The sequence below is a fragment of the Lates calcarifer genome, linkage group LG23 (genome assembly GCF_001640805.2).
Source record: "Lates calcarifer isolate ASB-BC8 linkage group LG23, TLL_Latcal_v3, whole genome shotgun sequence".
Classification (NCBI taxonomy): Eukaryota; Metazoa; Chordata; class Actinopteri; family Centropomidae; genus Lates; species Lates calcarifer.
This window is the reverse complement of record NC_066855.1, coordinates 5,303,791-5,329,621: the sequence shown is the minus strand read 5'-3', so window position 1 is coordinate 5,329,621 and position 25,831 is coordinate 5,303,791. Positions and strand designations below refer to the sequence as shown.

The following is a 25,831-nucleotide window of genomic DNA, read 5'->3' as shown; positions in this document are numbered from 1 at the left end:
TGAGTTCTGGTTCATTAAAAAAGAGAGGAAAAGGAAATAGAAATTGCAGCACAAAGATGAGGTCATTTATGTATTTTTTTATGGTTAGATTAAAACATTTATTGATTGTTCATGCATATCATTGTTGCAGCCTCTCCACAACCAGATTTTAAGTGTTGTTGTGTTGTTTTTTCATGCTCTTTTTAGAACAGAAATTACCCTCATGAATATTGCTGAATTTCAACTGCTCCAGAAAAAGACAATACTGATTATAATTAAAACTCCAAAAACATTTCTATATCTCAGATTAGAACATATGGGCTGGACCTGTTTTTTATGGCTGCTTTTACTCGAGGAGCTTACTTCTTCCAGCTCTGGTGGTAACATATTAACTAAATTTCAGGGTAATGGGCTAATTTAACAAAAACACTGCTGCTGTATCAGTGTTTAACAAAGCATCCTATGCTAGAGAAAAGACCCACATCATCCAAAGGTAACTGGTGAATCAGTTGTAACTGAAGTAGTGTGAAGTGCTGGTGTCACCACATTTCAGTCTAATAAACAGCCATGGAAGAAATGATTTACTTCTGTATATGTGAGGAAGACTCTAAAGCTCTCCTCACCTGTCATAACCACAGCACTGCAAAGTAACACATATGCACCTATGCTGGCCATATCCAAAAACAATCACATATGTATCACATATGTATAGTTTGTTTCTGGTCAAAATTCTGTGATATACATAGACCAGCTGAGTAACTCCTGGCTACAGCTTTGCTTATGTCTGTAGTGGAAACCAGGCTATCATCTGTCCAGCCTTACCCCTTCAGAACAGATTAGTGTAAATGATCCTCATTTCCAATGGGAGGTAACACAACACAGATTATTATTCTGTGCTACAGGGGTTTGTGTGGACTCTTCCTGTGGCATGAATCATTAAACAGGTGACTGTAATCCATACAGACAGCTAGGTTCTCAGGGTGACAGCTATCTGATGCTGCTGCCTGGAGACCAAATGGACTCCTCTGCTTTGAAGACAAAGCTCAGATTGCTCCCTTTCTAACAAGACATCTGAAGGTAAATACCCTCTCTTAAATATAAACCTAATTAAAAACATGTTATTTTATACCATGGGCAGTAAAATCTAATCAGTTTGTTACCGTGAGCTTCACCTTTGCATTTCAAGAAGCGAAAGTTATTGTGAAGGAACGTGGAGCAGAGCAGCATCAAGTCCATGGTGGTTATGTAAACAAATTCAAAGGCTCTACGGGGGTTACAGTCCCAAGGATTTGTAACACAGAAATCCAATTATTGTATTTGCTCACTGCATATGTTTATGGGAAAAAGCAGAGAGGGCCTATTTGAAATTGCAACGAGCTACTGACCATATTCAGAAATTTAACAAGAAGAAAAGAAAAATTACAAAGAGAAAAATCTTATTTGCACTGTGGTGACATTTTGTGATCCCACTATATTTACTTGAACAAAGTAAAAGCACCTGCTCACCATTAATTTGAAAATCCCAGTGTTACAGTAACCTATGGCAACTGCTTCTGTGTCAACAGAAATCTTGGACAGGCCAGCTCCTGCAGCTCAGAACTGTGCAACACCATTGGCTGGCTGAATGAATGACTTGCAAACTTGTCCATCTATTATGCATGTCAGTTTACCTTTAGTGTGTTCTTGAGCTCATTTCCAGGTACACACAGCCGAGAGGTAGACGCTATATAGCAAAGGGAAAGCCCTGTTCATCTCGGTAAGATATTTATTTTTTTGCTTTAATGTTTTTTTGTCACTTTAATGTATTTGATGAATCTTTGAGTAAGGAGATTTATACTGTATTTGATATCAGAGTGTCTTGAATCTGTATAATTCAAATAACATATCAAAATGTATGCACCTTGTACCTGATGTCTAAATATACAGACTATTGTGATACGTCATTTTATGCATTGAAACCAGTGACACTAAGGGGAGTCAAAAATGGAGCTGATTGGATCCACCCTGACAGCCACATATGCTCGGCCAAAAACCAGCCACTTCCTCCCTGCCATCTCCACCATGGCATCCAGCTATCGCAACACTCAGCCTGCCTTGGCCATGAATCCCAGTGCCAACCTGTGGAGGACCAACAGTTATTACAAGAGCAGCAGCGCGGTCCCAACCCCCTCCTCCATACAGCGAGAGAATTTCGATCTGGTCCGAGCCAAGACCATGTTCTACCCATCCAACAGGACAGCACTGACCACCCGCTACACCCCGGACGACTGGTACAAGTCCAACCAAAGCAACTACAGGGAGTCCGAGTCGTCCCGGAAAAGCGCAGAGAGACTGAGAAGAGACACCATGAGGCTGATGCAGGATAGAGAGCAGCTGACCAGGCGAACCCAGGAGAATACCAGCAAGAACATTGGCGAGCGACTCAATGACATTGTCTTCTGGAAGTCTGAGCTGAGCCATGAGATTGACAACATGGTGACAGAGATAGCAGCTCTCACTGAGGTTAAGAGGAGGCTGGAAAGAGCCTTGGCAGAGACTGAAGGGCCCCTTCAGGTGAGGCTGGCAGGGATATAATTCAATGAGTGTGTATGTTACCTTGACTTTTTCCTCTCTGGTAAGTAATATCTCATTTTTTTATGTTATTGGAACATTTTGAAGGAACTATTTACATTTCAACAAGGACAAATTGCATTTGCCTTGAAATCTTAACAGTCTGGTCAGGTCTCTCCTCAGTGCACTCATATCATCATATCATGTCACTGGGGGAGTCACAGTATCAGTTTTGACTAGGGCTCCTGCTTTGGTTGTAGCAACAGTATCTGCCTGGTCCTTCATGACACTTAAAAATGCAGGTCAGACTATTAATTAGACCACCTCAGTGCCCTGTTTGTGAGCCTCTGGTCAGTTGTTTCACCCAGAGTGAGTCAAGATGACACAGGCACCTTTCTAGGCTGAGATCATGTGGCATGGTGACCTTCTTAGGGACGTCTCCAGGTAACTGAAACTAGAGAGTGCAGCTGATATATTGCACGATGCTACGCATAAAGACTCATACCATTCTCCTCAAGTTACTACCTCAACTATCTGAAGGTCGTGAGGATGAACGAGGGAAAAGCAACATGTTGAGTGACTTTTAATTCTGATGGTTATACAACCATCCCAACTTGTTTTAGTCATGATCACTTTGTCAATAGGTGTCTCAAGAGTGTTTGTACCACAGAGAGAAGCGGATGTCCATCGATCTGGTACATGATGATGTAGAGAAAGACCTCATAAAGGTAAGATTTTACAGCAGCAGAGCATATGCATGTGTTACTTCTGACATCTATCTGATGAAAGAAATAAGGTATTTGTATTTCTACTTACCTGTGCTGCAACAAGGAAGTGGAAGTCATCAAGTCATGTCAAGAAAGGATGCGGCGACATCTGGACAGGGCCATCGCTCAGCTGGCGTGAGTCTGAAAAACCAGTGAATAAAATATTAGTACATGCAGGATTCTATTATGTGATTATTTCCAAGTTTGACATGCATGTTTCTGTATTTGTGATCCTCAGATCAAACAGAGCAGCCCAGCATGAATTGGAGAGAGACATGAGTGACAAAGTGACAGCTCAGAGGATAGATGACAGGTGTCACCATCTGAGGAACACATCAGACAGTATCGGCTACTACAGAGGGATTGAAAGACTAGACCCTTCGTGAGTATAGTTTTGTGTGATCAAACATTAACTGCTCTGTTTCAAATAAAACAGCTGCCAACAGTTTCTCATGTTTGTTCAAACCAGCATAGAATACAGGACTGGGCCTCCGTTAAATTGTTGATCACAGAAAAGTTAGACAGCCTTTGAAAGTCATTTTGGTTGTCTGCCCTCCTACTGTGTTCTCAAACCAAGTTTAAATACACCAAAGTAAGGCTAAGCATTTAAAGCCATGCTAGTAGCTCTGTGAGATTTTACTTACGCACAAAAGTTATTATATTTCATCCAGAGGGGGACATGAATGTGTGTACATGGCAATCCATCCAATACTTGTTGAAACATTTCACCAAAATCATAAATGCGAACCTCATGGTGGTGGTCCAGAAAAAGTCAAGGGGTCTCTAAAGTAATTAGGATACAACATCCTGGCCCCAATGACATCTATCATGGATTCTGCTCATGGAAACATTTGATCTGCTGATGGAGATAGAGGTGAGGTCAGGGAAACACCAATATCATTGGGATTCATGGTAATCATGAATGTCTGCACAAAATTCCATGCGGATCCATCCAATAGTTGTTTAGATAGGGACAAAAGTAGTGGGCAGACCCACCATGAAGTCTTCTCCATATTCTCTGTGTTCAAAGACAGTGGGAGTATGAACTACCAGAAATGCATGTCATCTTTGTCCCACTGTTAGACTCTCTCTGCCAGACTCGTGGTCCAAGTTCACAGACGACAACATCCTACACTCCCAGAGCCAACGAGCAGCCTCCCACAAGCTCAGGGATGAGATAGAAATCCTGCTGAACACCACGTCCAACGAAATGTGGAACCAGTTCAACAATGTCAACGTAGCCTTCACCAACCGCATATCAGAGACCGCTGATGCCAAGAACAGTCTGCAGACACACCTGGCTAAGGTTAGTGCCTTCTCCACATGGTTGCACTTCATAAACACAATACAATTTAGTTATGTTTGTGTACCAAGAGCATTATTTACAATTATATGTTGGTGACCTAAACTTTGATGTGGTAAATTAGACCCTATTTAAGACCTGAATTCTAGAAAGAAAAAAAAAAAAAAAGTGAATTCAAAGAAGCAATCACATGTTCTATGTTAAAGACAAAATGCATTCACTGACTTTCTAAACTAAATTTGCAACCTGTTAGGAAGCGATCAGGTGTTGTGCCTTTCTCTTTACTTTTTTTAAACACATGCCACAAACAGAACTTGTGATATATTCAGCACCATATAGAAAAATTGTGTACAGACTGCAGATTGTCAGATAAGATCAATCTTGACTGTCTGTTACATGGCCTGTAGGGGACATTTGTCTCTAAAGCACTCCTGTCAAAAGAGAGGGATGGTAATAGATGCCTCTTTCATTGCTTGCGCAATATTCTACACTGGATCACATTGTTCTTGGGTTAACTGCCAGGGGTTACCATCTGAGACCACATTGGCTGTTAGGGTTTAAACACTGACAGCAACTGTGATATGAGGCATACCGTCCTTAATAAACCATAGTCACTGTTACTCGTAAGGAAAAGTGATTCGCTGGAATTGAATTACATCAAATGAGTTTGGACAGAGCAGGCGACTGTGCAGTACTGTGTTCAGCTGATTTGAAGTCTGCAGTGTGCAGCTTTTTATTGTTACTTCCTCTCCCTTTTAGATTCTTACTTTGTCCCCCTCTCTTGTCAGTCTTTCTTCCGTTACTGTAATCACAACCCAGACACTCAGCTGCTACCAACATGATTTAACAATGAATTGTTTTTCTGTTGTTTTATTTTCCATCTGTCTTGTTTCCTCATCCAGACTCTGCAGGAGATCTTTCAGACTGAGATGCTCATTGAGTCTCTCAAGAGGGCCCTTAGAGACAAGGAGTGCCCACTGAAAGTGGCTCAGACCAGGCTGGAGGAGAGAACCCGCAGGCCAAACATAGAGCTCTGCCGGGACAACCCACACCACAGGTAGCTCTGCAATTATTGTTTTGCGGGTGGGCAGTTTACACGTTCATACGTCATTTCTATAGCTATGTGAGTGTTAAATGTTGTGGAAGAGGTAAAATTCATAGTTCAGTATCACTGTCAGTCTTAGGAAGAATTTAATGTAAAGATAGATGTAGAACAAAACACTTTTTTATATTTGATCATTTGTTGGCAAAACTGGGGTAATCAATATAATAATCATCTGGAATCCAAAATGTCAGTGATATGCATGTTTCTTTGGTTTCCATCGCTTCTTTCTCTGGTAAATTCTACTCTTTGCCCTTCTTTGTAGACTTGTGAGTGAGGTGAGGGAGATAGAGGACACCATTCATAAACTTCAGGAGAGGCTGATGGAGGCTGAGAACACTTTGCAGACTCTGGTTAAGACCAAAGTGGCCCTGGAGCATGACCTGTCCATCAAGGCCAACTCACTCTTCCTGGACCAGGAGAAGTGCATGAGTATACGCAAGAGTTTTCCCAGCATGCCCCGTCTGGTGGGCTACACCTAAATCTAAAGTCTTAAAGAAGGGAAACTTGGAAGGCCGATTTAATTAACAATGACTGTTTGGAGTGATTTAGAGGGTGGCGTGGGTGGATTTGAATGTAAACAAAATGATTTAACTTTACAGGCTCTGATGTCAGAATCTTATTATCAACAGTGGATTGTCTTCATTTTGAGTATTTGTTCCTGTAATATATTCACAATATAAAAATGTCATTGAAGAATCAACTGCCATGGTGATTGACACAATTGGCACAGCTCAATGTCTCCTAATGCTTTAATTTACTCTCTAATAACAATCGACATTTTACATGGTACATTTACAGCATACTACTAACTGTTATCCTTGAAAAATGCTGCACACTTGTGTTTATACTTGAAAATTACATATTAAAAGCCTTGTTAATCATCAAAACTACTACTACTACTGATTATTGCATGTACAACTCTCATACCTACTTAAAGAAGTGGTACCTCAACCGTCAAAGTGGAGCATTGTCATGACTACGAATAAACAAACATTTAATATGTTCTGTGACAAAATCCACGAAAAAAAGACTTAAAACTCAAATTTTCACTACATCTCTGAACTTGAAACTCTTGTTTTATGATGTAACCCATACTTTTAACACAGTATACAGTAGTATTATGGTGTGGTTTTACTGTCTATCCAAGCCAGGGCTCTGTGTTTTCCTTAACACTACACTGACAACAGGCCACAGCCCAGTAGAGCACAAAAAGTGGTCTTGGTAGCACATGTGACAGTAATCTCCAAACAAATAGCAGGGATTAGCTTGTACAACACAGCCACAGACAAAGACACACGTTTCTGAAGGCTCACTCCGCTCTGTTAGGTCGAACTGACCTGAATGTCACCTTAAGAGAGCAGTGACGTGTAAGAGACTGTGATTTGTCAGTTTGAGACATAACCTCTTGGTTATGTTAGTTAAGTGCACACAGAACTATGGAATGTGAAGCGCTTTTGTGTTTTTACCACCCTTCTTTAATGACTGGTGTGGCCCATTACTCATCACCTCACCCAGAGGATGAGCTGGGCAAACAACTTCTAAATTCTGTATAAAACCCCACACCCATCCTGTAAGATCTGAGCCCCAAAACACTCACTTCTCATCAGCCTGTTTCTTCTCCACCCTTCTGTTCCCTGATGCCTTCATGCGCCAGTACAGGGAGGGATAACTTCTGAGGAGTTAACCCTGGGCTGAACCCATACATTTAGACATGTGGGGAGTATCGACTTCATTTCATTTTATTTATTCAGTCGACACCTTTCAGAGCCTGAGCAAACTATGGACACACAGGCACACATACTGTAAACACTATGACACTCCTTAGCCCAACCCCTCCACTACTACACCTCTTTCATAACCTTTGGCTTCACTGAGGAATGTAAACTTTGCTCGAATCACCAGCGCTGTTTAGCTTAGCCTCACCTGTACAGTAGTCACCACCACATCTCCATTGATGAAATTGATCAGCACTATCAGACTAAAGGACAGATCACCTCACATAGCAAAAGAGTTGTATTTGTAGTTTGAGTGAGAGCCTGCAGACAAAGTGAATGGAAGTTGGAAACAGGCTGGACCTGCATTATAATCAAGATATGTGATAAGAGGTGCAACATAGCATCTAAGCTGCAAGGTTTACTTCAAAGCTACCACCAAAACTGGCTCCACCTAAATCCTTATAGAGAGTAGTTTCACTTTACAGATTCCTGACAGTTGGGAGGGAGAGATCATAAAGATAAACCACTCAGGGTACATGTAACTTGCACTTTGATAGAGGTGTAATGTTTTACAACTGCCCTCTCCGCTGTGCAAACAGCATTTTGTTTGACTACAACCCTCCAGAGCAAGTCAGTCGGTCTCTGCCACGGTTCCTGTGTGTGTGTGTGTGTGTGTGTGTGTGTGTGTGTGTGTGTGTGTGTGTGGGCCCTCATAGTCCTGTGCCCAGGCACATTCCTGAGCCCTAGTACTGCAAAGAAAGACCCCGTGTTGTCTAGCTTACATCAAAAGACTCCCTGCTCTCATCACCTTGTAATTAAACATACTGACAGAGAGCAAAGAGTAGAGGGTTTTCTCCCCTTCGTCTGTCCTGTTTTCTTTCGCCTTCAAACAACCACTTTTATGGTTCAGATATATATAATGGTACCCATGAAAAGACATTTCAGTTAAGTGGAATGAACCTTGTTTCTCTGTCTCCCATGTTTATCTGAGGTTATGGTCCCCTTTCTGGATGCAACACAAATAGGCCTTCCTATTTGACCTCCCCTACCACCCCCGCATATGGGGAATGTACTCTGGAATTCTCCCTACAGTCCAAACATATTGGCAGTTTATTTTTAACAGCCACTCTTGTTATAGATGCCCTGTGCCCCATGTTATTTTGTGTTTTTCACATACCATCATACCATACTAAAGAGCTGATCGCAGATGACATGAGACTCATGTCAGTCACTGAGGATTTTTTACTTTGTACTGTAATTACAAACTTGGATCAAGTGTGCATCACTAAAAAGAAAAGTGCTGGATGTCATGTAGACTATTAGTTTTATTCATAGCACACCAGTTTAAGAATATAGCATAGTTAATTGCATTATTGCTTTATTATAATGTTTGGCCACTAGGGGGCATGCATCTAAAACAGACTGATAGACTGACAAACTATTATGTATATGTCAGGGTTCTGTTTTCATTTTCACCAACATACTACCTATTCCACTTTCTTCTCTAGCTAAGAGACCCATACATATAGCCATGTAGAATGTTCTTCTGTTCAATCAAAACAATGAGCTAAAAGAGGCTAAAAAAAATTGTAGACCTGCAAATTTAGGTGATAATTACAGGGCTTTAATCACTAGGAATGAACTCATTTCACATTTCATGCAATAATTAGTGTTAATGTAGATAAAAATATAATTAACGCAGTTTACTTACTCAAAACAACAACAAAACATGCTATAACCTTTAGTTATTTGTCCTTTCTGTAATGTGTTTTATCTTTTTCTTTTCAGAGGATGCTATTTGAGGCTGACACTCTGCACAGGTAATGTATTCAGTGCATTCTTTATGTTAATCCAGTTAGGAACCTTTGTCTAATGCCCTGACAGAGTCACCATAGTAACTACGTATTATCAAACTGAATCCTCTTCAATGGCCATGTCTTCCTTCAGGAAGTCTTTTGTCTTCCTTTAACTTTAAACAACAAAAACTTAAAATATGACACACACCAAATAACATAGTATGTGAATGTAAAACTGCAAGGTCAATATTATGTATTATATGGCTGAACAAAAATGTACAAATGTAGAGGTAGCTATTATAGCTATTTTTGTTTTTTGATCATTGACTTACATTGGTAACATGGGGAAATAAACGTGAATAATATGTGAGTCTAGGACATAAATGTTGAAAACATATTCAAATTACCTAAAATCGCTGTCGGGGGAAGCATGACTTTAAATGGAATATCTAGTTTAAATTCCTCTAGCTCTATGATACAGTACATTTAAAAATTAATCTCTACTCATCTCAAACTGCTGGAGAGCTCAGTTTGAACTGAACACTGAACATTCATGGGAACTAGCTCTTCCTGCGGCTTTTGGATCTGTGCCAAAACTTTGAGTTTTCTCAAGAGGCTGTTCTTCGTTCCATCATTGGACTGTGATGTTTGTCTATTACTGTAAGCTAGGATAAAACAAGAAAAGAAACCAAGCAGGAATCCGTTGAGTGCCTGGGCTAGTAACTGTTAGGAGCTAGAAAGAGGAAGCTGGAGACTGACTGATAACACACATAATACTCTATGTGGTTTTCCATCCCAACTGCCAACCTCACGTACAGTGGCTCTGTGGTTGTGTATGCCTGTCTGCTGGTCTTTGCTCACATGAGAAATCTTTACCTCCCTACCTCCCCTTTTATTCAATCAACATTATCTCCCCCCCCCCCGGCATTCTGCGCATAACTGTGACTCAAACCAGGAAGCCAAGATAAGCCCAACTGCTAACCAAAGTTCACAGGTCAACCACAAAGACTGGTACATACAGTGCAATGTAGAAGAGACAGAAGTCTTGGGATCATTTGGGTGATGAAGTGGAATTCTAGAGCAATCCATAGCATTGATCTGTGAGTCCAGTTCTTGTCATCCTAGATAAAGGCTCGGCCACAGAGGAGTGGGTAGATAATAGAGCGACACAGAGGTCAAGATGCAGTACTGCAGTTTTTCCTGCTGAATCATAGTGGGGTGAGGATGAGAGTTGTGCACTGTAATCCCACTTAAAGCCATATTTATTAGACTTTTTTAAATTTATATATCTGGTACCGAGGGAGCAAGCACAGTGCTCCTGAGAAAGAGACAAGATCCTCACAGTACACACTTGGATGAAATCGCAATTTTTCTTCACTCATATGCTGAGTTTCATGCTCATACACCACATCTTCCCCTATGTACTGATTAAATGACACAGGATAATGTGAATCATAACCATATGATTTCGGAAATATTGGATGACACATGCCTTTTAGATTCTCCAAGTTTACATTTTATTGGCTAAATGGGTTTGCTTAAGAGCAAAATGAGCAATAAATGATGCAATCATGCGCATTTCCACAAATAGTGAGGGTTTAGGTTAGAATTAGGATTCCCAGATTTGACATGTTCTATGATAATGCAGCCATGTCTGGTTTTGGAATGAAACCTTTTCATTGGCTTCATTTAATCATTATCTTGTTAATGTGAGCTTTCATTTGAACGTGACCCACAGACAAGACCATCTGGAGACACATCACTGACACTGACACTGTACTGACACATCACTGGCAATCTGTTGTGTATTTAGTGTATTCTAAAGGACTGGGCTCAGTTTACCTTTATGCTGTCATCGCCCTATGTTTAGTCTGATTAATATGTGATGACAAGACAGGGGTTGTGAGTAGCTTAAAACTTATCGGCAGACAAACAAACAGACTGTATTTGCCTTTCATTTCCCATTTGCTCTCCTTTATGTTCCTACTCCTGCTTCCACCTCTTCTTTTACTTGTAGCCATCAATATATAATTTGCATGCTTTAAATTTCAAGTATTTTCTGTGACTATGCTAGTTATTAGGATCATGTGCTTTCTGTCTTATGCTCACATGCGCATGTAAGTGTGTGTGAGTGCAAGTTTGTTTGATTCCGGCTAGCCGGGTCTGTAAACAGTTAGATAGACCAGGGGCCACGGGAGTACAGTGTCAGACAAGCGAGGGGCAGTCCGACTCCGACACGGCTGCAGTAGGAGGGGAGCTATTAAACTACTGCAGCTCAGTGGAACCGACAGACAACGGCACTTCACGCACTGATGACAGGACACAAGGACTGAGCCACTTTTGACCGACAGCTGCTGCAACCCCGAAACACAAGGCGGAAGGCCCATTCCCTAGCGGTCGAACAGTGACGCAGACAGGCCTTACCCCTGACCTGTGAGGAGCATCAGCTGGATTCACGGTCTCAAAGTTTGCTGTGAGTATGAGCCACTTATTCATCACAGCTAATGGATTGTGGTTTGAGCCAAGATAAGTGAAATTGCATATAATGCAATCAAGTGAAAGAAGGCAGCGTATCACAATGTTTTAAAATCAACAATAATGGAATCTAATCGAGTAATGGACAAGGTCCCATCTCCAGTGATTGCTTTTTGTTTCAACATTACTTCTAATACTTTTTCATTTTACAGATTTTTAGTTATAGTGGTAAAAAAAAAAAAGAAGCATCACTTATGATAGCCGCATCTGTTTTAACACTCTCCCCTGTGTTGGTATGTGGATGGAGTTACTGTAACTCAATCAAGTCTACTCTCCAGATCCGTGCCCGCTGGCTGAGGTCCTATCTATGGTTTTGGTATGCACTCTCACTGTCAGTCGCGCTAACGTGAAGATAAGTCCTGCCATCTTAACGACGGAGGTGAAATGTCAGACGCCGCTCCAGATGTAACATTATTCAGTATCTCACCCTGAATGTTTGCTATGTGGCTCTCCCCAGAGGGTTTGGCTTTGACCCACTGCTTTGCAAACGCAGTAAACTTACACTCCCATGTCCACTTGGCCCACTGATTGTCAGTCTTTTACAAACATTGACATATAAGGGATGGGAATGGGGAGCGCACAGCTACTTTGCAGTTTTAACAAGAGTTCTTCTCTACATGTCACTGTGGAATTTAACCGTTGACCAGTTCACAGCTCATATGATCAGAGTTAAAGGCTGGTGATTTGGTTAAAACCAAAGTTACGCTAGGTTAAATACACAAAGGATATCAGCTAGAAACAACAGAACAATCATATCAGACAAAGAGGTACTTCTATGCTTTGACTGCAGAGCGGCTGCGAAGTTCTCACTCAGAGCAGCACTTCAAGGCTGTGATCTGGTCTTGTAACTGTCCTTTTCATGTGTGCGTGTGGACATGAGTGTAGCAGAAAGGCCTCCATTTTCATCTGAGTGTGAGAAACACACGCAGAGGTGTCCAGGAAGTGTGAGCTAAGTGGTGAAGAATAGAGAGTGGATGTTGACAGGGGTTATCTGAGGTTGGACAGCTCCTAAGCTCCCCCACAAGCCAGCTGATGATGAGGAAAAAGTGCCATCCATCTGAGCAGCCATGCATGGCTTGAGAGAAATTCAGCCCAACAAGCTGCTTCTGTTAAATGATCAGACTTTGATTCATCCTCTATCCCTTAACTCTGTGCAGAAAAGGGTATGGAGGGAGGAAGAGATATCCAATCAATACATACTACACAGTTTTTCCCACTCCCTATACTCCCTGAATATATTTCTTGGAATTCCATTCACTGCAACACCCACATTTATAGGACTAGCCTCAGAGCATAGTTTTCAACAACAGGGGCTGCAGTCCCTGGTCAGGGTGAAACACCATCGCACTCCCACTGGAAATGAGTCATGTCAAACAGAGGAGAGCCGCAGATGCTATCTCTCACTGGCGGTGTACTGAGCATACCCATCCACACTTTCATACATGCTGTGAGTCACGAGGCTGACTACATGACCACCAGAGGGAAAAGACCCCACACCAATACACTACACAATGTTTGTGTTTGTAATTGCCAAGGCAACAAAAAGCTGAGTTTACAAGGAAACATTCTCTTGTGGATAAAGTCCAAAATACCTTACTCTTAGTCTACCGTAGAAAAGATATAAAAGAAGTCGAATGTGTGGCCTGGAAATGATATTTTGCTTGGCTAAAAAAATGAAATGAGCATAATTTAATAAAGGGTTGAGACAATATATAACACGATCATGTCCAAAATATAATCAAATTGTGTAAACTGCTCTGCAATCCACTGCCAAATAGTCCACTCAAATGTATTCTGATTTCATATTTGTATATCTATCAAAAAGATAATTAAAGAATATGTGTTGTATATACTTATGCTAAATATATATATGCAGATTCTACAGAGCAAGCAACATCAACAAGATGGAATTAAAAATACAGTGCAAAATACAGTGTAATAGCTGGAAACTAAAGTGAAACTAAAAAGCGTCAGAGAGAAAGAAAAAAAAAAATCCTCGAAAGCAGATAGTTGCTTTTAGTTACCACGACAGCCAAACAATGATGGGCCAGGTCGCTACACATACACTAAGTTAGTAACTAAGGCAACCCATGCGCTATTACGCATGGCGCGTCTATATTGGGAACTCTGGCTGAGGACCAGAGGGTCACTCCATGACGCAGCGACGCACGCAGGGCGTTGTTCTTCCATAATGAGACACTTTATAACAGAACGTCAGCCCCTGGCATCAATCTAGTCTGAGAGCGACTTTTAGGGATTGAGGGACTACTGCTGTTGGACTCTTGTTGGGAAAACTTGTTTTTGCTTCTTGCGAGCCCGAACTTCTTCTCTCTTTTTTTTTTGTGGAAATACAAGCTCTCCGCTCTAAGTAAGTGGACTTTGGTCTCTTCTTAACTGCCTTACATTCAGCTGCACTCGGTCCGGCTGCGGAATAACGAAGGAAACGCGCTTTTCGCTGGGACACACGCCGCTTCTTTGCGCGCACAGACAGCGAGCCTGAGCTGTCATCGCCTGGCATTAAGATTACCTGGTCACTGAGAGTTAATCTTTACCGATAAATACACTTCAATTATGTAGAACCTTACTTTACTTTGTTTTAACTGGTTTTCATATCGCTTTTTAATATCTTTGTTATCACTGAAATGAATTCCATTCTTTAGGTGATATACTGACAAATCAAAACCAGTTCAAAAGAATAGAAGAGTTGAACAATTTCTCGCGAAAAAACAACAGAATCCAGCTTTTGAGACAGATTTGATTTTGTCTGAGTGGATAAAAACAGACGTAGTCCCTGAGATCAGCTTCAAAATTGAATTATGCCGACAAACATGATGTTAAATATAAACCAGTGGCGTCTGAATCCAATTTTCCCACGTGTTTAATATTAACAACGAATTTCTCTTCAGTGTGTTGTTATTACTGTTAATTTACATGCTGTGTAAACCGCGCATCTGACAGACACACGTCCTGATGAAGTTTCTCTGAAGGCTGTCTGTGTTGAGCGTGCTGCAGCGACACACCCATGTCCCACCAATCTGACATCCACACACACACACACACTCACATACTGACAGGGACCGTCTCCTCTTCTCATTACTGTCCAGATCACTCTGCAAAGATGCTGCTCCTACTACTGGGAATCATCCTACTGCACGTCGCTGCTCTGGTTCTCCTGTTTGTGTCAACAATTGTCAGCGTGAGTTCAATTTTTGTGTTTAATTCCTTCATTCCATCTACAATTTGCAAGATAACATTTAAAATACATCCTTGATCATGATCCACCTGACGTATTCCTTTATGAATATTATAGCACAGTAGGTTATTATGAATAAATAGAAATGCAAACTAATCAAATGCAAATATTAACCACTATTGTGTTGTCTGAATAATATTTGCATGTCTTTACTTGGAATGTGTACAGAATATACAAATGACACTTTTTCGGACCCATTTGGTCCTGCTCTTCAAACATTACTGACCGAGTGATTTGTTGTTGACAGGTATGGACAACAAGTGAAACTAGCACCTCAGACCTCTGGATAAACTGCTCTACTGCCAATGGAGGATACCACTGTGACCCAGCATCAACTGGAGGTCAGACCCCTGCCTGACATTTTACTATTTTCCTTAAAGACAACATTTACTACTTAGTGACTGTGTGTTTTTCAACAGAATGACTAATAGTGGGCATTTTAGTCATTGCTCAGCTATAAAGGTGTAATGACTGTTAGGATTTTAAATCAATAAGTCAGTTTTTAGGTTTGTTTCATGCAACAGGGTCTTAGCTTAACACTGAGTTTTAATCATACACAGTGATATTGGGGGGGTGGGGGGATGTGGGGGGGATTTGAACTCTGGAAAATGACTTGCTGAAATCCAACATTTACGGTACCATGTTAAAGATGTAGGTGTGTCACAGCTCCTCTGGGACTCTGGTGCCATCTAGGGCAGAGAATGTGGCAGTGCTGTTTTGAAGTGGTAGCTGATAGGCTGCTGCTGTATAAATAGTCGTGGTGCGATGTCCATATTCAGGTCTTGTGTTGAGAGTCCATAGTGACAGGGAGTTAGAGAGCTGTGGACGACCAGGGCGGGGCTGCAGGGAGTATTTAAAGTTTTAGATCTGTGTGCGTATGTGTGTGTGTGTGTGTGTCGGTGTTTGAAAGCGGGGAGACCTTGGCCTGCCTCGTGCAGGACATAGCATGCTGATGGTGGGTCACGCCCAGTGACAGATCATAATGTCCTGTGTTAGTTTGCAGGGATCATTAGGACAATTTAAGGCAGCAGCTGCAGTGTTAGAGATTTATTTAGACAGTCAGCCACCTCCACGTGTTTGAATTAGAATTATTTGGGTACTAAAGAATCATATGTAGATTCCACTGTTTTTGAAAAATGAATTGTGATTTTAAAAAAAAAATCCATTGCTTTAAAGTTAATGACTTAGCAACAGGTCCATGTGAGATCACTGTTGACTAGCTGTATGTTTTGCTACTAAATGTGCCGTCACAGTGGTGCAGGAGCTGCTGGCTGCAGTGAGGTGATGTCATTTGTCTAGAATGAGCCGTGCTCAGCCAGTGTGTGTTTTGTCAGGGCAGCAGCGCCTGCACACTCTGCCAGGTAGTTTGATGGCGCAGCCAGTTTGTTTGACTTGCTTTCATTAGTCCACTGACGCACTGTGTTTATTCAAGAAGGTGCGTGCGCTGTGCCCAGGGTCTGTGCTCTTGGCTTTAGGAAATGGAAGATAGTGGTCTGTTCTCACGTAAGGGCCAAGCCTGCGCTCAAAAGGGCTTTTTGAAGCTTTGCTGAGCAATCAATTTCCTCCTGAAGTGAATCATAATCTCGGTCATCACAGTTATTGTTAGGAAATGTCTGACACTTCTGAGTTCCCCACTGCTGTTGCCTTGGTTACAAAAACATTGGCTACATTTGGTTTTGGTGATGCATGGGTGAGAGATCCTCATGTCACAGTTATCACATGCTGAGCTTGAGCTTCAACATCACATCCTTACAACCACAAAAATGACTTCATGGAATTTACTCGCTCTAAAATTAGCTATTGGAGAAGAACGCCCCCCCACGCACGCACCACGTACGCACGCACACACACACACACACACACACACACAAACACAGGCCTACAATACATAAACATAGAGAGGTAAATATTACAGCAGTCTTATTTTTGTTGAGCACGACTCGTCAGCACAGCGGGGTGTTGCTTCTCAGAATAGAAGGCAGCAAGATGGCAAACATAAACAGATATTTTCCTGTTTGGAATTACAGCGACAGGCTTCAGTGGAAGCTGTAACTTTCTGCATTGTAATACCACCACCGCAAACCATTCATGTAAATTTCTGAATATGAGTCATACTCTCTTATCAGTGATATTCTGAGCCCTGAACTGTGCCTCATGTCCGGAAACACCCCATGTCAGTGTTTCCTTCTCCTGGTCAGTAAAGGAAGGATGGAGGGCAAGATGTCTGTGCACTAGACAGCAGTGATGTATTGTGTATTTATAGGTGAGGACAGGGGTGGAACATTTTGCCCATTGCTCACATAGTATTTATGTAACATCTGAAAGCAGGATCACTATAGTGGAGCCTAATTGTTGCTCCGTTGTGGTACTGTGCTGGCTGGATGTTGTGGATGGAGATTTGCAGCGTGTCATGTTTCCTCTCATATCTCATCCCTGAACCAGTGGTCATCAGGACATACTGTAACTCTGTTATTGTAGGTAACCTGACTCCAGGCTGGTAACCCTGTGCAATCACTCCAAATACTGTTCCCCTCTCTGTCTATCACAAAGATATTTCAGCGTTTCTCTTGTGAAATGGCTACAAATTGAAAAGTCAGATATATGTTACAGTCTTTTTGTTTCAGCTTTCAGTGTGGTTAGACAAAGTGCTAACATCACACAATGTAAGCCATATTATTAGATGGCATCTTTTTGTTCACGAGAACAAGCAGTGATAAATTATGCATCATTGCCTTTTTTTCCATGTTGTAAGTGCCCACCCCCCCCATTAAAACCACAGCATGACTTTGATTTACATAATGCAAGAGAATCAATAAACCACAGACGCCTGAGAAAGTTAAAGGAATCACATCGGAAATTTGAACGTCAAAGTTTAGCAGTGGCGGCTAAAAAAAGAAGGAGGCCATAATAAAATCCAACTTTTTATAGACTTGTCTAGAATATTTGCTGATACATGGATAGGACAGAAGCAAATGACTGAACTCATGCAATGGCTGCCAATGCGCAAACAGCAGAGGCCATACCTTTGTGGTCAGACACCTTGTGACATGCCAGCATTTTATGGCAGGGATGGCACAAAAACACGACAGCAACAGCGGACACGGCTAAAGACAAGAGTTGGGAAGGTACATAGAGGGAAAGAGCGAGTGCTTAGGAAACCTGAGAGGCCAGATGGGCAGGATGGATAGCCCTCAGACAAGAAATAGACCCTGCTTGGAAATCCTGGGATTCCTGGCACGGCGGCACGAATGAAGCGCAGAAACACACGGGCAAACACACAACCACGTACTTAGATAGCACAGATACAGTAGATGGTACTTGATCTTCCATGTCAATACAGGTATCTAATGGGTTAATGGCTTCTAGCGGCCTGGCCTTGGACGACAAGCACTAACAATCGATATGGTACATTTAGTCATAGGTCCTGCTGTGAGGGGCGCACAGAGCTTTTAGGAACAAGATACCTAGGTTTCATTGTTATGGATCCATTACACATTCCCAGAAGTAAACATGGCTGAGGGTAGCTCATTATCCTCTTTTAGAGGATACTTAAATCCAGGAGAGCCACGGCCAGTGAGAGCACAATTTGTTATTTGTTTTTTTTTTTTCATTTCTTTCCTCTTAACCTTCCCCTCTCGTATGCTCTTTAAGTAGATGATCTATACAAATTATGCTCTGGCTAATGATGAATATTGGTCGCTTACTGACAACATTTTTCTTCTTCTTCCCCTACAGAGTGGATTCAGGCGGTCCAGGCTCTCATGATCCTATCTATCATCTTCAGCTGCCTGTCTCTCTTCCTGTTCTTCTGCCAGCTCTTCACTTTGCAGAAGGGAGGACGCTTCTTCCTCACTGGAACCTTCCAGATCCTTGCCAGTGAGTTCACCTGCCTTGACACTTCCTCACAAATCCATTTACAACATAACTGAGATTAGATAGACATCAGAGGGATCAAATACACACTACAGTGGTATAATTTTGGCTCATATAAACAGACTATATCTTAGGGATGAAAAAACAGATGATGAAAAACAGGGAAAGGCAGAAAAGTCCCACATTAGAGAAGCTGGAAACTGGATATTCAGTTGATCAACTGCTCAATTCAACTAAATGACTAATATTTCCAGCATCACTCTGACTTCAGTAGTCTGAAAATACACCATTCATACAAATCCACCCACACAGACAAACCAAGAGCAGATGCTCACACTGCATCTTCTGTGGCAGAGAATTAAGTTAAGAGAGTCTGAGCCAGTTACTAATGGTTTTTATGCTCCACTTGTCTATTGTGCTTCATGCCCTTTGGCCACAGAGCAGCTCGGCTGCCAGTCCATTGTGTCCTCTCTTGGCAACCCTTTCCAGCATCCCAGGTTTGCTCTCTATACTGTGCCAGGGCATTGCCTGGAAACCAGGTGCCCACTCAGCCAAACAGGAATGACGCTGGGAACGCTGCCAGCCGCACAAGTTGAAATGTCAGGAGGGCTGGCAGTGTGGGGGTCTGACAAACAGATCATGCCATGTTTGACCAGGGAGGTGGGCAGAGCTGGAAAGGCCTGCAGATGCTGGAATTGTGTTCAATAAGCATGAAGCACAGTGATGTAATGTGGAGGGATGCCTTCTGGGAAACACTGACCTGCTCGCCTCCACTGCCAGACAGAGTTCAGCCCAGGACACAAGACAGAGAGCCCAATACTGCAGAGAAACATGATCTGAGAGTTGGAAAAAATTGGATGGCCAGCATTATTCAGTGCTCACTTTTTTTCCCTTTCAGGTTTGTTCGTGATGAGCGGAGCCATCATCTACACGGTGATGAGTCCGGACTGGGTGCCGGAGACAGACTACTTCGGCTATTCCTACATACTGGCGTGGGTGGCCTTCCCATTGGCGCTGATCAGCGGACTCATCTATGTCATCTTGAGGAAGCGAGAATGAGCCATCACTCCATCCCAGTGTTCCCAGTAACCCCCTGTCCAACTGCAAGTGTCATCAGTTCCCCTCTGAAGTATAAGTTCTGATGCCTAAGTACCAATGGCCTATGGAGCCACCAGGCCAATACACCCCGATCACACCAAGGGGGGGTAATACCAAAAATCAACATGCAAACCAACACAAAAACAACCAATACTGTCTCGTTTAAAAGATGTATATAGTATCTATGGTTTAAAACCTATTTATAACACTTTTTACATATATGTACATAGTTTTTGTGTTGCTCTGTCAACAGATACTTGTATGAGCTTTGTTTTAGCTGATTAAGTGCCTCAGTGTTTGTTTGTAATGATGACATAATTAGACGCTGTTTTGTTGTGTTTTCTTTCTTTCTTTCTTTCTTTCTTTCTTTTTTTTGCCTTTTTTGTTTTGGTAACCACCAAAGAATCAGTAAAAATGAAAAAAAAAAAGGTTCTTGAAATATATTAACCAAAGTGCATGTATAGAAATAGAAGGGTTAGGAAGGTTTTTTTTTTTTGATAGGCTTGCTTTACAAAAAGAGTGGTAACATCCATGGACGTAGCATAGCCATGAAACATAGATTTGGTCCTTTTCTATTTTGTGAATTTGCAAGTTTCAGTGTTTTTATTTTCGGTATTTTTCTATTTCTTATTTTCAACAAAAGATGGTGCTATATATTTATCATTCCTATTACTGATAGCAATCATTTACAACAGAGTTATTTTGTTATTGTTTAGAATCAAACCGCTTGCCATTAAAGTGAGAATCAGAGAGAGGTACACCTGTACATACAGTGCCTGACTGCTTCTTTAGGGAACACAGCCTATTTCACATTGCAGTGTCTGACTTTTTTTTTTCTTCATCAGCTACTGTAAAAGATGAATAATCGAGCTTGGGGTGGTGTGTTGATGAAATGAAAAGTCATTTGGAATGTCAGTATTATTCGGTAAGTTTGTAAAGAGTTAGTCACAGTGAAATTACTTTACATAAGCTTTATTTTAGCTCTATTTGCCTTATGTTTTCTTCTAATGTCTGTGTTCACCATGTGACCATGGCTGTTAAAGTCTCAAGAAGTCAAATCGCCTACCATACAGAAAATAACACTGTGGGACATTATAGCCTAAGAAAAAAGTATAATTCTAACATTACTAGAAACAAATGCCACTGAGTTGAAGCCATATAAGAAAATAGCAGATGATAGGAAAGACATTTAGTATTAACATTATATGTGAGGAAAAGGACAGAGAGGTTTGCAGTGATGATACAAATGTCTGTTTCACATACTTGAAGTTTGACATGCTGCAGTCTCTGCCCACTGACGTCGATGTGTTTTTCTCCTCTACTGTATAAAACACTGTTTATATGTTGTGCATAACAGATGTTGATGACAATCTAGCCTAAAACACTCACTTACTCAATAAAACTATTCTCGCATTATCTAATACTGTGTATTCCACTGTTAAAGGGACTGGACTCACACTAACACTTAATGCATGAGGAGCTAGGAATTACATAATGTAGAATTTCAAGTTGTTTTCTGGGCTGTCATGCTGTCTGCCTGTAAACTATGAACCATACATCTCTGGGCTGCAAAAGCATCACATGGAAAAACTGCCAGTAAATAACAGATATTAAAATTGAGGCAAATTCTGATCCATTTGTGGTGACGAATCTGTTATAGCTGACAGTAGCTGCATGTTCAGAGGCTGCAAGGTGTCAGCGACTGAAATACAGCGTGCAGCATGTAAATTCCTGTTTACATTCTAGCCGAGCGGGCCTGTCTTACAGTATGCGATCATACTCCCGTAGATCAAATAAGCTGCCTTGTGCATGTGGCTGCAAATGCTGTATGTGACTTGTGTTACACACACTGGGGGCAGAGGCACGGTGGTTGGCACCTGATGCCAGTTATTCAAAACATGCAGCTAGTGTTTCAGTGTCAACAGTGTCTCTCATAGCACCAGAAATAAGAGGACTTGGATGTGTTTTGAACACTGTAAGCAGGGGTCTGTCCTCCACTTGACATCTCTGGTGAGATCCTGTAGCCTCCAAAAACAGAGTTATGTTGTGGTGAATTAAAGTATTTAATTCAGAGCTTACACTAGCTAGTCTGCTGTGGGTTTTAGACGCTCATTACTGGGTTCAGTTAGAAGAGATTGCCTCTAATGACAACTGCCCTCTTTACTATTTTGTGTAAAACTACAGAGTTGAATTGTCTATACCATGTTTACACCTAAACTTCCAAATGCTCTTGATATTACCAAAGCTACTTTGAGTTTAATCATTAAAGGATGTTTCTTACCACCACAATGGAGCTTTTGTGTCTTGTCAATAACACTACACAAATGTACAACGATCCATTTCTGAAGAGGCAAACATACCTGTTTCAGTGACACAACTGGCACACAGCTTGTGTTCACAGACTATAACTAATGGTTTGTGATGATATCTATTCCAATTGACAATAGTCAGTCTATAACCAGCAGTTCTGCACTCAGCTGATGATAGGTATCTAAATCTCTGGCAATGAAAGAGTACTCTCAGGAGGAGGATTCTTGTTGCAGGCCTGAGAGGTCACAGCCTCCCACTGCCTCCCCCTCCGACATACTAGCACTGGGTGAAATGGGGACACTGCGTTCTGGTCTGCGTGTTTGTGTTTGTGTCTGTGTTGTAGTTTCCAGTGTCCGAGAAACTCTGTATCTAGGTCCCACTGTCCTGATTTTCTATGTTTTTAGTTCTTTCTATGTTTTTAGTACTTTTTAGGTTTGACAGGCAGTTTATCAGATACTGTGCAATACTACCATCTTATGGATGCAAAAGGTAACAGCAACAAAATGTATATATCACACTGGATGATCAAACACTGCCTCTGTGTGGTACAATGTGGGTACTACAGTTAAATCTGCTATTTACTGTGATATTGAGAAGCGAGTGGAAAGATTTGCAATGTCTCCCTTGGGTTTAGAGGATCATATTTTTCTTACTGAAGTGTGTTAAACCTCATTAACTCTATATATGATCATTAAGCTTTGTCTGGAACTCTGCTTGTTTGCGAGGGTGGATACCCTCTGCCATAAGTATGCATGCATGTGATAGAGAGAGGTGATTTCTCCTACTTGTCTCCTCTCTATTACCCTTCAGTCAGTCTAATGAATGCTCCTCCTCCAGAGCCATTATGAAGGCCTTTATGGCACAACACATCATTAGAGGTAAAGGCAGAAGACAAATCACTTTTCTACTTTTGATAAATTATTTGATAAATTCAGACAAAGCATGATAGTTCACTGCCTCACAAAATAAAATACGCAAGAGACACAGCAAGAAAGGAATACCAAATGATTGGTTGTGTTTTGACAAAGACATTTTTAACCTCTATGAAAGCACAGATTTAGCAGTGCTCTTCTTCACTAACAGACAATTAAAAACATTTAGATCTAGTGTTCACCTGCAGGCCAGCGACCAGCTCCAGTGGAGCACCAGGGGTTCAGTTCAGATCAGGTTAGTTGACAATGAACGAAAAAAGGGCAAAAAAAAAAAAAAAAAAAAAGGAAAGGGAGAGCCAACAGTCTTTTCGTGAGGGGTGACCATGTGGACCACCATAAGCTTCAGTGCTTTTTCTGTGTATATTGTATTCAGGAGTTCTTTGGAGCTCTCTGGAACCCTCAACTAAATTTTATCATTACAAATGACCAACACAAATCCAAAAGATACGATGACAAATGTGTTACTCCAAAGTCTGTCAGAGGTGTTCACTTGGGGTCTGAAATGATTCACATCATTCATCAGACTACTCAATAAACCATCATGAGCAGTAAGGAAGCATCTGTACTTGTTTTGTTTCTCCAAACATTTATTTAGGATCTTACTTTACTTTCTCAACCATCTGCATCTAGATTGCATACTAAAATGTCACTATTTAAATGTGTATTAAATGGCTTTAAAGATAGATTTACAGAACAGAATAGTCTTATACAAATTGTAATAGAAAACTGATTGATTAAATAAAGTGCAATGTTTGAGAGCAGAGTTCTCTCCCCTACATTTATTCCTGTCTCCTGTATCTGCATGTCCCACTGCCTCTTCTTTGAATCTGGAGACGTCTTCAGTGAATGAACCTCTGCCTAAATTTGGACTCACAATGCGCACTCATATTTTTGTGCCTCCACACACAAACACAGTGGCTGTAAATCTGTGGTGGAACAGGCCAGACAGACACCAGACATATTTGTCATGTCGTCCTAAACCATCACCAGTCTGGAAAGAATCGTCCAGTCCTTGTTGCATTAACTATATGATGATGATGACAGATCAACATTCTGTCGTAACCCGCCATTTGATTAAACCAATGCCTGGATTGTGGCAGTTCAATGAATATCATAAACTCGTGCCTTCAACAACACAGTTTAATTGTTCACTGGTGTTTGTGTAAAAAAAAGCAAAAGAATGACTTAAAAAAGGGGAAAGCACAAAATTAGTGTATTGTGTCTATCACGTATAGATACGCATTATTACCTCCATGCTTTATAGGTGTCTGGGGGTTCCACACATCATTGCCCTGCCATCACAGGGTCAAGGGCGACCTTTTAAAATAACCACTTTTCCCATTAATGCCTTACAAACTCCCCCTGTCTTGTCCTATCTCACCCAATGTCACTATCACCTCCTGCACCCCCCTTTCTTTCTACTTCGAGCCTATCGGGAGATAATATTTTCTAATTTCTGGAACACAATGAGGGGGATGCAAACAGAAGGTCCACCTTAATCTATCACAGCTCCTTCAAGGGTGCTGGGGTGCACAGTGACAAGCACAAAATTGCAGAGCCGGTGGGGAGGAGGGCAACAGACGCAATTAAGTCTCATGAAATGCAAATGGTGCTTTATGTATGGTGGTTGGGGTTGGGGAGGAGGGCTACGTCTCTCCTACTCTTGCTGCCATCTGCTTGCTATCACCACTGGTGGAAGAACCTCTGGGTCTTGGTAATTTGTAGCTTTAATAATTTCTCCCTCAGCTGGAGAAGAAAGAAGGAGATGGGGGGGCGAAGGGGCTGAGGACATGCAGCTGGCTAAGATTAGATTTAGATTAGCTGGTCAGATCACATGGAGATCTGACCTCTTACACTTTAGCACGGGCATAAACACACTTACATGTTCACACGCAAGCATGGGCACACATGCATCACATGTGCAGGCATACACACACATCCAGTCCCACTCTTGTTTCCACTCCTACAAAATACTTGCCTATACCCCATCAAAGCTGACCCTGATCCAAGTTGTAGTTCTAGCCCAGTGGGTCCATAAATCCCTAAGGACGTCTGGAGGTTATTTAGGAACATGATCCCTGACCGCTGAGGGCTGAGCTGTGACCCCAAGAGCAGATTCAGGTCCTAACTTTCCCTGAAGCGCTGTTTAGAGAGGTCAAAGTGGACATGGTGTGTTTTTTTTCCCTTTTCCCCCCATGACACAACCATTCATTTGTCATATGGAAAAAAGGATCTTATTGAATCTTCAGACCCTACACCTTCTAATATCCACCGTACTAACTCATTCTCGAGGTCAAGACTGGGCCAAGGTCATCACCACACAAAGATGACCCCTGACTCTGTAGGCGTCCATCATGCTCAGGAACTAAAGATTGGCAGCTGATGTAGTTGCGGAGTGAATCAACTTCAGCCTCTGCCATACATCTTAATCACTTACGCAAACATGCACTCACACTGAGGGCCTAATCATTTTATGGGCAATGAAAGAGCAGAGAGGAGGAAGCAGGATGTGGCACAATCAGCTTTGTGGTGGATTTAGAGCATGCAGCAGCGTGGAGACGTGCCTCAGTAGCCTGAATATGGCTGCATGATGACTTAAACATTGGTGAATGTAC

The 25,831-nt window shown here is 41.6% G+C and overlaps 2 protein-coding genes across 4 annotated transcripts; both read left to right on the top strand.

Moving 5' to 3' along the window:
* Positions 1-358: 358 nt before the first annotated feature.
* On the top strand, positions 359-6,594 carry tekt3 (tektin 3). 2 transcript variants are annotated; one of them, XM_051066500.1, is made up of 8 exons: positions 359-1,735; positions 1,942-2,532; positions 3,174-3,257; positions 3,361-3,431; positions 3,535-3,678; positions 4,380-4,602; positions 5,502-5,656; positions 5,967-6,594. In XM_051066500.1, the coding sequence occupies exons 2-8, from the start codon at positions 1,963-1,965 to the stop codon at positions 6,181-6,183; spliced, it is 1,464 nt and encodes a 487-aa protein (XP_050922457.1). In that variant the 5' UTR covers positions 359-1,735; positions 1,942-1,962; the 3' UTR covers positions 6,184-6,594. The 2 variants fall into 2 exon arrangements, with proteins under 2 accessions (XP_050922457.1, XP_050922458.1); XM_051066501.1 differs by lacking the exon at positions 359-1,735 and having other exon boundaries at positions 1,867-2,532.
* Positions 6,595-11,502: 4,908 nt separating this feature from the next.
* pmp22b (peripheral myelin protein 22b) lies at positions 11,503-22,263 on the top strand. 2 transcript variants are annotated; one of them, XM_018666159.2, is made up of 5 exons: positions 11,503-11,688; positions 14,855-14,946; positions 15,251-15,344; positions 18,739-18,879; positions 19,775-22,263. In XM_018666159.2, the coding sequence occupies exons 2-5, from the start codon at positions 14,869-14,871 to the stop codon at positions 19,933-19,935; spliced, it is 474 nt and encodes a 157-aa protein (XP_018521675.1). In that variant the 5' UTR covers positions 11,503-11,688; positions 14,855-14,868; the 3' UTR covers positions 19,936-22,263. The 2 variants fall into 2 exon arrangements, with proteins under 2 accessions (XP_018521675.1, XP_018521668.1); XM_018666152.2 differs by lacking the exon at positions 11,503-11,688 and adding an exon at positions 13,947-14,118.
* Positions 22,264-25,831: the final 3,568 nt, after the last annotated feature.